At 19.9% G+C, this 13,279-nt stretch overlaps 1 protein-coding gene across 1 annotated transcript in view; it reads left to right on the top strand.

Annotated features, from left to right (window-relative positions):
* The first annotated feature begins 3,962 nt into the window (after positions 1-3,962).
* Positions 3,963-13,279, top strand: part of LOC117170794 (transcriptional regulator ATRX-like) — a 28,967-nt gene continuing 19,650 nt past the window's right edge. The window contains exons 1-3 of the mRNA XM_033357831.1: positions 3,963-4,125; positions 4,216-4,326; positions 7,747-7,926. Coding sequence (XP_033213722.1) covers positions 4,065-4,125; positions 4,216-4,326; positions 7,747-7,926 — 352 coding nt within the window. The 5' untranslated portion in view covers positions 3,963-4,064. The remainder of the gene's footprint in view (positions 4,126-4,215; positions 4,327-7,746; positions 7,927-13,279) is intronic.

Raw genomic sequence — 13,279 nt, 5'->3', positions numbered from 1 at the left:
TATAAAATAATCTGATATTGTTAAAAAATTGCTCAAAAGTGTAATGTTAATAGAAAAAGAATTTTACCTTGTTCATTAAAAAATAATTTTTTTTTCGAAAATAGTTTTTCCGAAATCGACAATATTCTTTGAAAAATGGTAAGTATTCTTTTTAATATAATTATTTTGTCATAAATATGATTCTTCTAAATCAAATGATTTTTTATTCGAAAATTTAATTTTTTCCAAAAAAAAAAAAACTACTAAATTTCAATATTGTTTAAGCTTGTAAATTTTATGATTTTAAACAAAATTATTGGTTGCAAATCTAATGATTTTTTGTTAAAAAATAAAAATTTCAGATTAAACACACCAACATAACCTTAAATTGTTGAAAAATTTGTAAATTTTCTTTGAAATATAATTTTTTTAAATTAAAAATAGGAATTTCCGACGAAAAATGCTAAAATAATCTAAAATTGTTTATAATATTCTAAATCTTGTTTGAATTAAAATTAATTTGGATTAAAAATCCTTATTTTCGATGCAATATTTCAATGTAGCAGAAATTTGTAAAAAAAATTATGATTCTTCATTAAAATATAATTTTTTATAAAAAATACCAATTTTCGACGAAAAACACTAACAACATCAAAAATTGTTCAAGTTTGTAAATTTTATTACTGAATAAAAATCATTGAATTAAAATCTAATAATTTTTGGTTAAAAATTAAATTTTCAGATTTAAAAGGCGTGCAAAACTTAAATTGTTAAAAAATTATTCATTGTTTTTAAAATATAATTTTTGTGAATTAAAAATACTTATTTCCGACGAAGAATGCTAAAATAATCTAAAATTGTTAGAAAATTCTTCTTGGAAATAGAGTTTTTTATTAAAAATACCAATTTTCGACGAAAAACACTGCCAAATTCTAAAATTGTTCATGCTTGTAAATTTTATTGTTTTAAACAAATGTCAATGTAATGGTTTTTTGTTTCGAAATACAAATTCTCGAATCAAAAATTAACAGAACCTAAAACTGTTAAAAAGATCTAAACCTTTTTTAAAATATTTTTTTATTTATAGCACTGATTTCCAAAAAAAAAGCTAAAATAATCTAGAATTGTTAGATGATTGTAAATCTTGTTTAAATTATAATAATTTTTTCCCTTTATTTTCTCTGTAAAATTCTAGATTAACCTAAAATTGTAAAAAAAAAAAAAACAAGATTCTTTGAATCTGATTATTCATAATTGAAATTTCTTGAGGAAAAACACTGCCAAATTCCAATATTCTTAAAGCTTGTAAATTTTATTATTTCCATCAAATTTAAATCTAATAATTTTTATTTAGAAATATAATTTTCGATTTAAAACTCTAACATAACCTAAAAATGTTTAAAAGTTGTAATTCTTCTTTGAACTATAATTTTTTTCTGAAAAATACCAATATCCGACGAAAGAAACTAACTTAGTTAAGAAATATAAGATAATAATAAGTTTTAACTAATAATAAATAAATAATAGACTAATAAATTCAACATTTTTCTTTTAAAATCTTCATTTTCGCTGAGAAAATCTAACCTAACCTAAAATTTTGAAACAGTTGTGATTATTCTGAAAAATATATTTTCTTATTAAAAATAATAATTTTCGACGAAAAGCCGAACAACAACCAAAATTTTTTAAGTTTTTAAATTTTATTGTTTCAAACAAAATATTAATACTTGACATTTCATACCAAATAAATTTTTATTTTCTATAAAAAAACAGTGTAACTTATAAACAAATAAAAATTTCAACAATTTTCAACAAAATAATTATTTTTCAACCAAAGAAATTAATTTTGAACTAAAATTATAAATCTTCAAAAAAAATGAATTTCAGACAAAGTAATTTAACTTTTAACCAAGCAGTTTAATTTTTAACCAAAAAATAAAAGTTCTCCATGAAAAATATAATAGTTAAAAGAATTTTCTAAAAAAACAGTTACATTTTTCCACTTATATATTCACTCAAAAAATTAATTTTCAACAAAAAAAGATGCATTTTTAACGAAATCTTTTATGAATTTTTAATAAAATATTTGAATTTTAATCTAAAAAAATCAGTTTTTAATAGAAAATGGAAAACTTAATTTTCAGGGAAAAAATAATTTTGAACAAAAAATGGATTTTCAACAAAACACTTAAATTTTTAACCAAAGAATTTATTTTTTAAATAAAAAGATGAATTTTTATCCGAATTTTCAATTAAAAAATTAATTTTTAAATAAAAAACTATTTTTCAACCAAAAATGTTAAAGTTAAATTTTTCATAAAATACTTCAATTTTCAGTAAAAGAAAATTCATTTTCCATTACAAAAGAAAGAAAATTAACGAAAAATGGAATACTTAGGTTTTTTTTTTAAATTACTTTTCAATTTAAAAAATTACGAGTTTTCAATAAAATAGTTACATTTTGAAACTAATAATTTTCTACCGAGGAGACAAAATTTCAACTAAACCAAATTAAGCTTTAGACAAAAAAACATCAACATTTTTTCATCAAAATAAATGAATTTTCTACTGAAAATGATAAATTTAAATAAAATGAAATAGTTAAATATTCACTCAAAAAATTAATTTTCAACAAAAAACGATGAATTTTGAATCAAAGAGTTGAGTTTTAATCTAAAAAAGATCAGCTTTTAACAAAAAATGGATTTTCAACAAAATACTTAAGTTTTGAACCAAAAAATTAATTTTTAAAATGAAAAGATGAATTTTTATCCGAAAAGTTAATTCTCAAATGAAAAAAAAATTTCAACTGCAAAAAATTCATTTTCACAAAAAACAACCTTTTTCCACAAAATAAATGAATCTTCAAGTAAAAAAGATCAATTGAAAAAAGAAGGAATAGGTAATTACATATGTAGTTAAAAAATTAATTTTCAACCGAAAAAAAATGAATTCTCAACAAATAAAGTTCAACTTTTAATCAAAAAGGAAATAGTTTAATTTTCAACTGAAGGGACAAATTTCCACAAGAGAGATTAATTTTCTACTTGAAAGAAAAATTGTTAACAAAATAAATGAGTTTTTAACCAAATAGTTGAAGTTTCTACTAAAAAGGTAAAATTTCAACAACAATAAAAAAAGAGTTTTCAACAAAATTGTTAATTTTTGAACTATAGAAATTAACTTTTAAATAAAAAACTATTTTTCAACAAAAAATTTAATTTTTAATAAAATATTTCACTTTTCAGTATAAGAAAATTAATCTTTAATTTAAAAAGTTCATTACCAGTAAAAAAAACATTTTTTTAACAAAATAAATTAAGTTTCAACTAAAAAAGGTAAATTTAAAAAAGAAGGAATAGGTAATTATATATGTAGTTAAAAAATTAATTTTCAACACAAAACAAATCAATTTTTAACTAAATGCATATTTGAACAAGTGGTTATTATTTTAAGTAAAAAAGACGAATTTTTAAACAAAAAATTGAATACTTAAGTCTTTAGTTAATTCATTTTTAACACACACAAAAAATTTTGAGTCGGAAACATGAATTTTTACCATCAAATTTAATTAAAAAATCAATTGTTTTGTTAAAAAAAAATAATTTTCAACAGAAAAAAAAAATTAACAAAATAGTTACATTTTCAACCAGAGAAAAGAATCTTTAAGCGATAAAATAAATTTTTAATCCGATATTTCAATTTTCAACCAAGGAGTTCAATTTTGTGCCAAAAAATATTTGAACTTTCAAGCCAAAAATACAACTTTTCTACAAAAGATTTGGATTTTTAACCCGATCATACAGAATTTTTTGTTTTAAAAAATTTTTTTAACTCGCACTTTCGAAAGTTCTTTCAATAGAAAATAATTTATTATTATATTATTATTGACATAATAAATTTTTTCTTTAAATATTAATGATTTAATTATGAGTTCCCTTTTTTGTTTTTATTTTATATTTTGACAGTTCGCGACATGTGACTTTAGAATTTTAGGCGGAGATGGAAACTTTTTTTTTTAATCAATATTTAAAAACTAAATCCTAAATGAAGAATTTGTTTATTTTGAAATTCAAAGTATCTAAATGCCAGGTTGTCCACTATCTTGTCCAAAAGTTAAAAAACAGCTAAGACAAATAGCAGCTAGTATGTTTAATTTTTAATTTGGTTATTCAAAGAAAAAAATTTTTTCAGAAGTTGCAGGAAATATTTTCGTTTATATTTCTTTTAATTTAGAAAAAAAGAACGCACTTGAAACCAAGCGACGTCAACCTGACGAAGATGACGAAGAAAAAGTCCCAGAGGACAGGATTCCTGAGAAAAAATCGACTCAAGATTTTGATTCTGGTAAAATTGAAACTTTTATCAAATTTTTTAATTTAATATTCAGGGTGGCGAATAGACCGGGAAATGATCCGGGATTTAATTTAAAAACTGGAAATTTATTTCTAAATGCAGTAAAATTCAAGTTTTAATTAATTTTAATAATTTTTGTCAATTTATAAAAATAAGTTTTACTTTATCTACAATTTTAATTTATTATTGAATATTTTTATTATATTCCATTCTGAGAAAAATCTTTTGCAATTTTTTTCTCTTTAGATTTTTTTTACTGACTTAAGTTTGATAATCGAATTGATGAAGAAAGGAATTTTAAAATTCCCTCTTATAAATATTATATAAAGAAAGTACTCTATTTGTTGCAAATTTCTTGTTTAGTTTTTAATTTAAATCTTAACTAAAATTCATGGGTAGTTCGAAAAGTAACTACTTTATTAAAAAACAATTTTTTTAACTAAAAATTTAACTATTCCGGTAGAAAAATGAACTATTTTGCTGAAAATCCATTGTGGTTTTTTCCTTTTTTTTTATTAAAATTAAACTATTTGATTGACAATTTATATTTTTTATTTAGAAATTAAAATAGTGGTTTGAAAATTTATCTACTACTTTGCGAAAAATTTGACTTTTTTGCATAATTTTTTTTTTTTTGTATAAAATTCAATTATTCTATTCGAAGACTGATCAGTTTAGATTCAAATTTATCAATTTGGTTGATAATTAATTCCTTCAACTGAAAATTTTAATGTCCATTATTGGTTGAAAATTGATATTTTCTTGTATAAAATTCAACAATTTGGATGAAAATTGATCCTTTTTAAATTAAAAATTCAACTATTTCGTTAAAATCTCATAAATTTGGTTAAAATCGATTTTTTTAGTAGATGAGTTTTTTTTTTGCAAGTTAATTTTCTTGTTTAAAAATTCTTTCGCTCGGTTAAAAATTCAAATATTCCAGTTAAATATTTATCATTTTATATGAAAATTCAATTTTTAGTTTGGAAGTTAAATTATTTAGTGAAAAGTTTAACTCCATTGTTAAAAATTAATTTTGTTGATCGAAGGTTGATCGTTTTAGTGAAAAATTCTTTTTATTTTGAGTTTTTTTTGGTTAAAATTTTTTTTTAACTGGGTAGAAATGAAATTTTCTTTCTTGAAAATTCATCTATTTGGTTAAAATTTTAACTATTTAAAAAAAATTAATTGTTTTGGTTGACGATTCCTTATTTTAGTTTAAAATAAATTTCTTCGATTGAGACTTAATCTTTTTTGATGAAAATGCATTAATTTTGGTTGAAAATTCATATTTTCGGGTTGAAAACTCAATTGTTCTAAAGAAAATTTAGCATGTTGGATCACTATTTTTCTCTTTATTGGCTGAAAAATCTTTCTTGGTTTGAAAATTAATCTGTTTTTGTAGAGGATTCAATCAGCTGGTTAAAAAATCGTATTTTTTGGTTTAATTTAACTGTTTTTGATGCACAAGAAAAATATTTTTTCGTGAAAATATTAATTATTACACTTTTTGTTAAGAATTTTCTTTTTTTTTTTACTAAAGTTCCTTGTCATCACTAAAAATTTCATTATTCCATTTTTGGTTCATTTTTTCTAGTTTAACACTTAAACATTTTGTTCTTGGTTCAAAATTAATCTTAATTAATTAATTAATTTTAATTAATTTTTTGCTAGTTAATCTTCTTGTTGAACGTTTTAATTAACAATTTATTTCTTTGATTTAAAAATGAGCTATTTGATTGAAGAATTGTTTTTAATTTAGAGGCTTTTTGGTTGATTTTTTTTATAACTGAAAATGTAACTATCATTCCAGTGGAATGTTCCATAATTTCATTTACAAATTTATCTATTTGTTTTAACATTCATTTTTTGACCAACAATTTAATTATTTAATTTTTAATTGAAAGGTTATCTTTTCCAGTTGAAAATTCATGACGATTTTTTTTGCAAATTCATCTGTTTGGTTAAACATAATTTTTTTTAAATAAATAAAATATAATTATTTTTTTGCGTTGACAATTTATCTTTTTTAGTAAAAATTAACTTCTTTTTGTTTGAAAATTAATTTTTTTAACTTAAAATGTTATTATTTTATTTTCGGTTGTAAATTATTATTATTTTAGTTCATAATTCAACTATTTGGTTTGAAAACTTGTCTTATTTAATTAAAAATTATACTATTTCGTTAAAAATGCATTTATTTTGTCAAAACTTGTATTTTTAAATAGAAAATTAATCATATTGTTTGAAAATTAATCTTTTTGATATAAATATTTACCATTTTAGTTGGAAATTCATCTTTTAATTTTGAAATAAATTGATATGTTGTAAAGCAAACTCCATTGTAAATTTTTTTTTTGTAGAAGCTTAATCGTTTTAATTAAAAATTCATTTCTTGGATTGAAAAATGAGCGGTTTAATTAAAAACTTTTTTTTATTTAGAAGTTTTTTAGTTGAAATTATTTTTGTAACTGAAAATATAACTATTATTCTAGTTGAAGATTCCATAATTTTACTTAAAAATTCATCTCTTTCGTTTAACATTCATTTTTTACGAAAACATTAATTATTCAATTTTTCGTAGGAAAATTATCGTTTTTAGTTGAAAATTCATCTTCTCGGTAAAAATTAATCTTGATTGAAAATTAACCTTTTTGGTCAAAAATTCATTATTCCAGTTAAAATATTCTACATTTCAGATCAAAATTCATCTTTCTGGTTTAAAATGCACCTATTCCAATTAAATATTTTAGATTTTCTTTAAAAATTCTTTACTTTGCTTAAAAATGTAACTATTTTTTGGATTTTTTTTTAAAGTAATTTTAGAACTGAAAATTTAACTAATTCTAATTGAAAATGACATAATTGTAGTTGAAAATTCATCTGTTTGGTTAAACCTTAATTTTTTAATTTAAACAAAATTTAATTATTTAAGTTTTGGTTTACAATTTATCGTTTTTAGTAAACATTTATTTCTTTTTGTATGAAAATTTAACTATTAGAATTGAACATTCATTCTTTTAGTTAAAAACTCTTATTTTTTGTTTTAAATTAATTTTTTAATTAAAAATGTTACTGTTTCATTTTCGGTTAAAAACTATTTTTGTTTAGTTCATAATTCAACTATTTGTTTTGACAACTTGTCTTCTTTAATTAAAAATTAAACTATTTCGTTAAAAATCTATGTATTTTATTCAAAACTTGTATTTTTAATGGAAAACTAATCTTTTTGTTTAAAAATTCATCTTGTTGATAAAAAACTTCAAGTTTTCCAGTTAATTATTCATCATTTTAGTTAAAAATTATTCTTTTTGGTTTAAATTTCAACTATTCCAGTTAAATATTCACATTTATATTTAAAATCCGGGACTTCAATTTAAAATTATTAAATAAATAATTTTTTTCTTAAAGAAGAAGAATTAGAATCAGAACATGATTTTCAAGAACAATTTAAAGGTCCTGAAAAATCAAGAAGTCCTGGTAGTGGAGGAAAATTTTCAAGAAATTTCGGTTCCAATTTGATAGGAAAATCTAGCAAAGATCCAAATTCGGATAGAAGAGAAAATCGAGACGAGAACGAAAAATTCCTAAGTAAAATTTCATCTTTTATCTAATCAACGTGACTGGAAAATAGTTTTTTTATTTTTTTTTTATTTAATTCTATTTTTACTTTTGTAGCTTTTTTTTTAAATAGTATTTAATATTAACATTCCATTGAGTAAAAAGCGTGACCGAAAAAAATTATTTTCAAAATTCCCTGATTTTTCCTCAACAATTTTTTATTTTCCCTCACCATTATTAATAAAAGACGAAAATTTTAATACTTTATAAGCCAAATGAAACAATAAAATTTGACTTTGAAATTAAAAACCATAAAATACTACAAAATATGAATTTTTAACAAAAAAGTTGAATTTTCGTTCAAAAAATATTACTTTTTTAATCTGATAAGTCAACTGTAAATAAAATAATAAATTTTTTAATAAAAAAGTTGAATTTGTAACGAAAATTAATTTTTTTTAAATGAATTAAATTCTTAATCAAATATATTAATTTACAACCAAATAGTCGAATTTTTAAACCAAAAATATGAAACCTAAAAAAATGGTTTTTACAAAGTATGAATTTTTAACAAAATAATTACATTTTTAGAACATTATCGAATTTTTAATTAAATGCTTGAACTATTTACTTACAAAGATGAATTTCTAACAATATAGTCGAATTTTTATACAAAAAGATTAATTATAATAATATATTCAAATTTTGAATAAAATAATCAACTTTTAACCAAATAGTCTAATTTTTAAACGAAAAAGATTAAACCTCAACCAAAAACCCGTACACATATGTAACCAAAAAATAAAAAATTTTAATAAAAAGATGAATTTTTAATAAGAATTTTCCACAAAATAATTAAATTTTCTGAAAATAGTCGAATGTTTAAACAAATACTTGAGCTTTTCACCCAGAAAGGTAAATTTTTAACCAAATAATTTAATTTTTTGAAAAACAGTTAAATTTTCGACTAAAAAAAGATGACTTAATTAAATACTTGAATTTTCAACAAAATAATTGAATATTCAACAAAGCAGTCGAATTTTTAACCGAATAGTCGAATTTTTAAACAAAAAATATTAAACTCAACAACAAGCAGTTGATATTTTAACCAGAAAGAAAAAAAACTAATTTTCAACAAAATAATTAAATTTTCAAGGAATAGTCAAATTTTTAACCAATTAATTAAATTTTTTTAAATACAGTTGGATTTTAGATTTAAAAAAGATAATTTAATTAAACACTTGAAATTTCAACAAAATAATTAAACTTTCAATAAAATAGTCGAATTTGCAAACAAAAAAAACATTAAACTTCAACAAAAAACAGTTGATATTTGGACCAAAAATAAAGAAAAAACGAATTTTTAACAAAATAATTAAATTTTCAAAAAATAGTTCAATTTTTAACCAAATGGTTGAATTCCCTACCTACAAAGATGAATTTTCAACCAAATTTTCGTATTTTCAAACAAAAGAGATTACACTTTGTCGAAAAACATTATTTTTTATTAAAAAATATATATATATATATATACTGCTTAGTTAACAAAAAAAAAATTGATTCCAAATGTTAATTTTTCTTCAAAATTATTGAGTTTTTAGCTCAGAAATATCAATTTTTGATCAAAATAATAATAACATTCAATTTCATATAAAAAATAAAATAAATAAATTTAGACAAAAAAAGGTTTATTCTTAACTGAAAAAATAGATTTGGCTAAAATGAGGAATCTTAAAAAAGAAAAACAGTTTTAACTAAATCGTTAAATTTAAAAAAAAATCAACCCAAAATAAAAAAAATCTTTCATTTATTTTTAAACAATTAATAGAATTTTTTAAAAGATGAAGCTTTAATAAAATATTTGAATTTTCAACAAAATTATTAAATTTTCAGAAAATAGTTGAATTTTTAACCATATACTTGAATTTTCAACCAAGAAGATTAATTTTGAAAAACATAGTTGAATTTTGAACCAAATAGTTAAAATTCTGAACGAAAAGGATTAAATCTCAAGCAGAAACCTTTACATTTTTAAGCAAATAATATAATCTTTGAAAATAGTTGAATTTTCATAAAAACAGTTGAAATTTTAACAAAAAAATTAAATTTTTGAAAACTAAATTAAGTTTTGGCAAAGTAGTCGAATTTTTTTTCAAATATTTACTTATATTTTTTACCTATGAAGATGGATTTTCGAAATAAAATGATTAAACCAATCAAATAGTTCATTTTTCAACGGAAAAAGATCAATTTTTTTACAAAAAATGGAAAAATTAGATTTTGAGTAAAAAACATAAATTTTCAACTAAAAAAGAAATTTTCAACAAATAAGGGTTTTTCAACCGAAAGAACAATAACTTTATTGAAAATTTTCATTGCAAGTAACCGAATTTTCAATTTAAAAAAATCAATTTGTAACAAACTTGTTGAATGCTCAACTAAAAAAGAATAATTTTATTTTTAAACATATGGCATTTTAAACCAAAAAGACCAATTTAAAAAAATTGTTGAATTTTTATGAAAAAAGGGAAAATATATCCTTCCCCTTTTTCTCATTTTTCAACAGAATTTCTCGTTTATCCCATATTTTCAAAAAAACTTTCCTTTTTCTTATTTTTTCGTTTGTATGAGAACTGAATTAATAAAGCCCAATAAGAAAATTAAATTATTTTTGTTTATACGTTAATTATTCTAAATAAGACAAACTATATTATTATATTCTTTGTTAGAATATTATTAATATTATGTTCTTTTTTAGAAATAGTTGTCCTTTTTAGATGAAAATTAATAATTTTTATTTCAAAAGTGTGCTTTTTTATTTTTGGTGCAGAATTTATCCCTTTTTGTTGAAAATTTTACCACATAATTGGTTCAAAATTAAATTTTGTAGTCAAAAAGTAATTTTCTGATGAAAAAATAAATTTTTTTGTTAGACATTTGTCTATTATTATATTTTTGGTTCGCGATTTATTTATTTTCGTTAAAAAATCTGCTAATTAGTGCAAAATTTGATTATTTTCAAAAATCTAACTATTTTGTTAGAAAGTACTTTTCTGATTAAAAAATCAACTGTTTTTTGTGATATTTATCTATTTGGATAAAAAATTCGACATTTTGGTTGAAAATTTATCTTTTAGGAAAATTCCATTATTTTGATAAAAATTCAAAAATTTTGTTCAGAATTGTTTGATATAATGTTTTTTTTTAATGCAACAATTTTCTCAAAAAGTCGAAAATTCAACTGCTTTTTTTAACATTCAGCCTTCTTGATATATATATATATATTTTTTTTTTTAATTCCATGATTTAGTTGTATATTTTAGAGTTTAAGTTGAAAATTCAACTATTTGGTAAAAAATGCAACTGTTTTGTTGAAAATTCATTTTTTCGGATTAAAAATCCAATAATTTCACAAAAAAGGCCTAGAATGTTTTTTTTTCGAGTAGCTGATGAAACTAGAATCCAAGAACTTATATTTTAAAATAATGAATAAACTTTTTTTGTTAAAGGTGAAAAATTCGTATTAGATTCACACCCAAAATTTCAAGGAGAAAATTCTTATTTTGGTTGAAAATTGATCTATTTTTGTAGATTTCGGTTAAAAATAAACCTTTTTGTCCAAATTTATCAATTTCATTTTTTTGATTAAAATTGAATGTTATTATTATTTTCGAGTTAAAAAATCTATAATTTTAAAGAAAATTGATCTTTTTGAATCAATTTTTTTTCTTTGTAAACTGAAAAATCTTTCTTGTTTAAAAATCTATTCTTGTTGAAAATTCGTATTTTATCGCTTAAATCAACTGTTTCATTAAGAATTAAAATATTTTTTTCTGAAAACATTAACTATTACACTGTTTGATAAGAATTTTTTTTCTTAGTTAAAATTGTCTTCACTTAAAATTTGATTATTTCGTTCTTGGTTAAATTTTTTTTTTTTGGTTTAGCTACAAACACAATTATTTGATTCTTGGATGAGAAAAAAATTTATTAGTTAAAAATTCAAGTATTTATGAAAATTCTTTAGTTTTTGTTTGTTCCAAATTAATATTTTTTTACTCCAAATTCACATTTTTTAGTTGAAACTTTATATATTTTGTTGAAATTTTCTCTGTCTTGGTTAAAAGTTAATCTTCTTATTTGGAAATTTATATTTTTCGTTGAAAATACAACTATAGTATTTGTTAAAAATTCTTTTTTTTTGTAGACATGTATTTTTCTTGGTTGAAAATTTATCTATTTTGTTAAAAATTTAACTAATTTGTTGAAAGTTCATTTTATTTGGGTTTAAATTAATTTAATTAACTAAAAATTGAACTATTTTATTTTAAGTTAAATTATTTATTTTTGCAAATTGAACTATTTGGTTAAAAATGTTGGTTAAAAATTAAATGTTATTATTAATAATTTTGGTCAAAAACTCATATTTTCGAGTTGAAAGCTCAATAATTTTGAAGTAAATTTAACATTTAAAATAATTTTTTTTCCTTTGTTGACTCAAAAATCTTCCTTGGTTAAAAATCTGCTTTTGTTTAAAATTCGTATTTTTTGTTTAGTTCACTAAAATTCACTATTTTTAAAATAAACTGTTTAAAATGAAATTTTAGTTATTTCGTTTTTCGTTCAAAATTTATCAATTTGAGCTAAAAACTCAATTATTTGGTTGAAAATTCGTGTTTTTGATAGAAAATTAATTTTTTTGGTTTAAAATTTACTTTTTTTGATAAAAAATCATATTTTGTTTCAAAATAAATTTTGTGTAACTTAAAATTTATATTTCTAGGTTTAAACTTCAGGTATTTTGTTAAAAGTTTATTTGCCTTGGTAGAAAATTAATCTTCTTGATTAACAATTCATCATTTTGGTTCAACCTACAACTATTTTATTAAAAATTAATCTATTCTATTAATCTAGGCTGAAAAACAATTCTCTTACTTGAAAATGTAAGTATTTTGATGAAAATTCTTCGTTTTTTTTGTTGTTCAAAATTAATATTTTTTAATATGAAATTCACATTTTTTAGTTAAAACTTTATATATTTTGTTGAAATATTATAACTAAAAAAATTTAACTATTTAGTTCTAAGTTCCTTTTTATTTGGTTGTAAATTAATTTTGTTAACAGAAAACTTAACTATTCTATTTTCAGCTGATTTTTTGAAAATTTAACTATTTAGTTAAAACTGTTTTTCTTTTTTAAGATTCCTCATTTTAGTCAAATCTATTTTTTCAGTTAAGAATAAACCTTTTTTTGTCTAAATTTATTTATTTTATTTTTTATTTAAAATTGAATGTTATTATTATTTAGATCAAAAATTCATATTTTGAAAACTCAATAATTTTGAAGAAAAATTAACATTTGGAATCAATTTTTTTTGTTAACT

Source organism: Belonocnema kinseyi, chromosome 4, assembly GCF_010883055.1.
Source record: "Belonocnema kinseyi isolate 2016_QV_RU_SX_M_011 chromosome 4, B_treatae_v1, whole genome shotgun sequence".
Classification (NCBI taxonomy): Eukaryota; Metazoa; Arthropoda; class Insecta; order Hymenoptera; family Cynipidae; genus Belonocnema; species Belonocnema kinseyi.
This window is presented reverse-complemented; position numbering and strand designations above follow the sequence as displayed.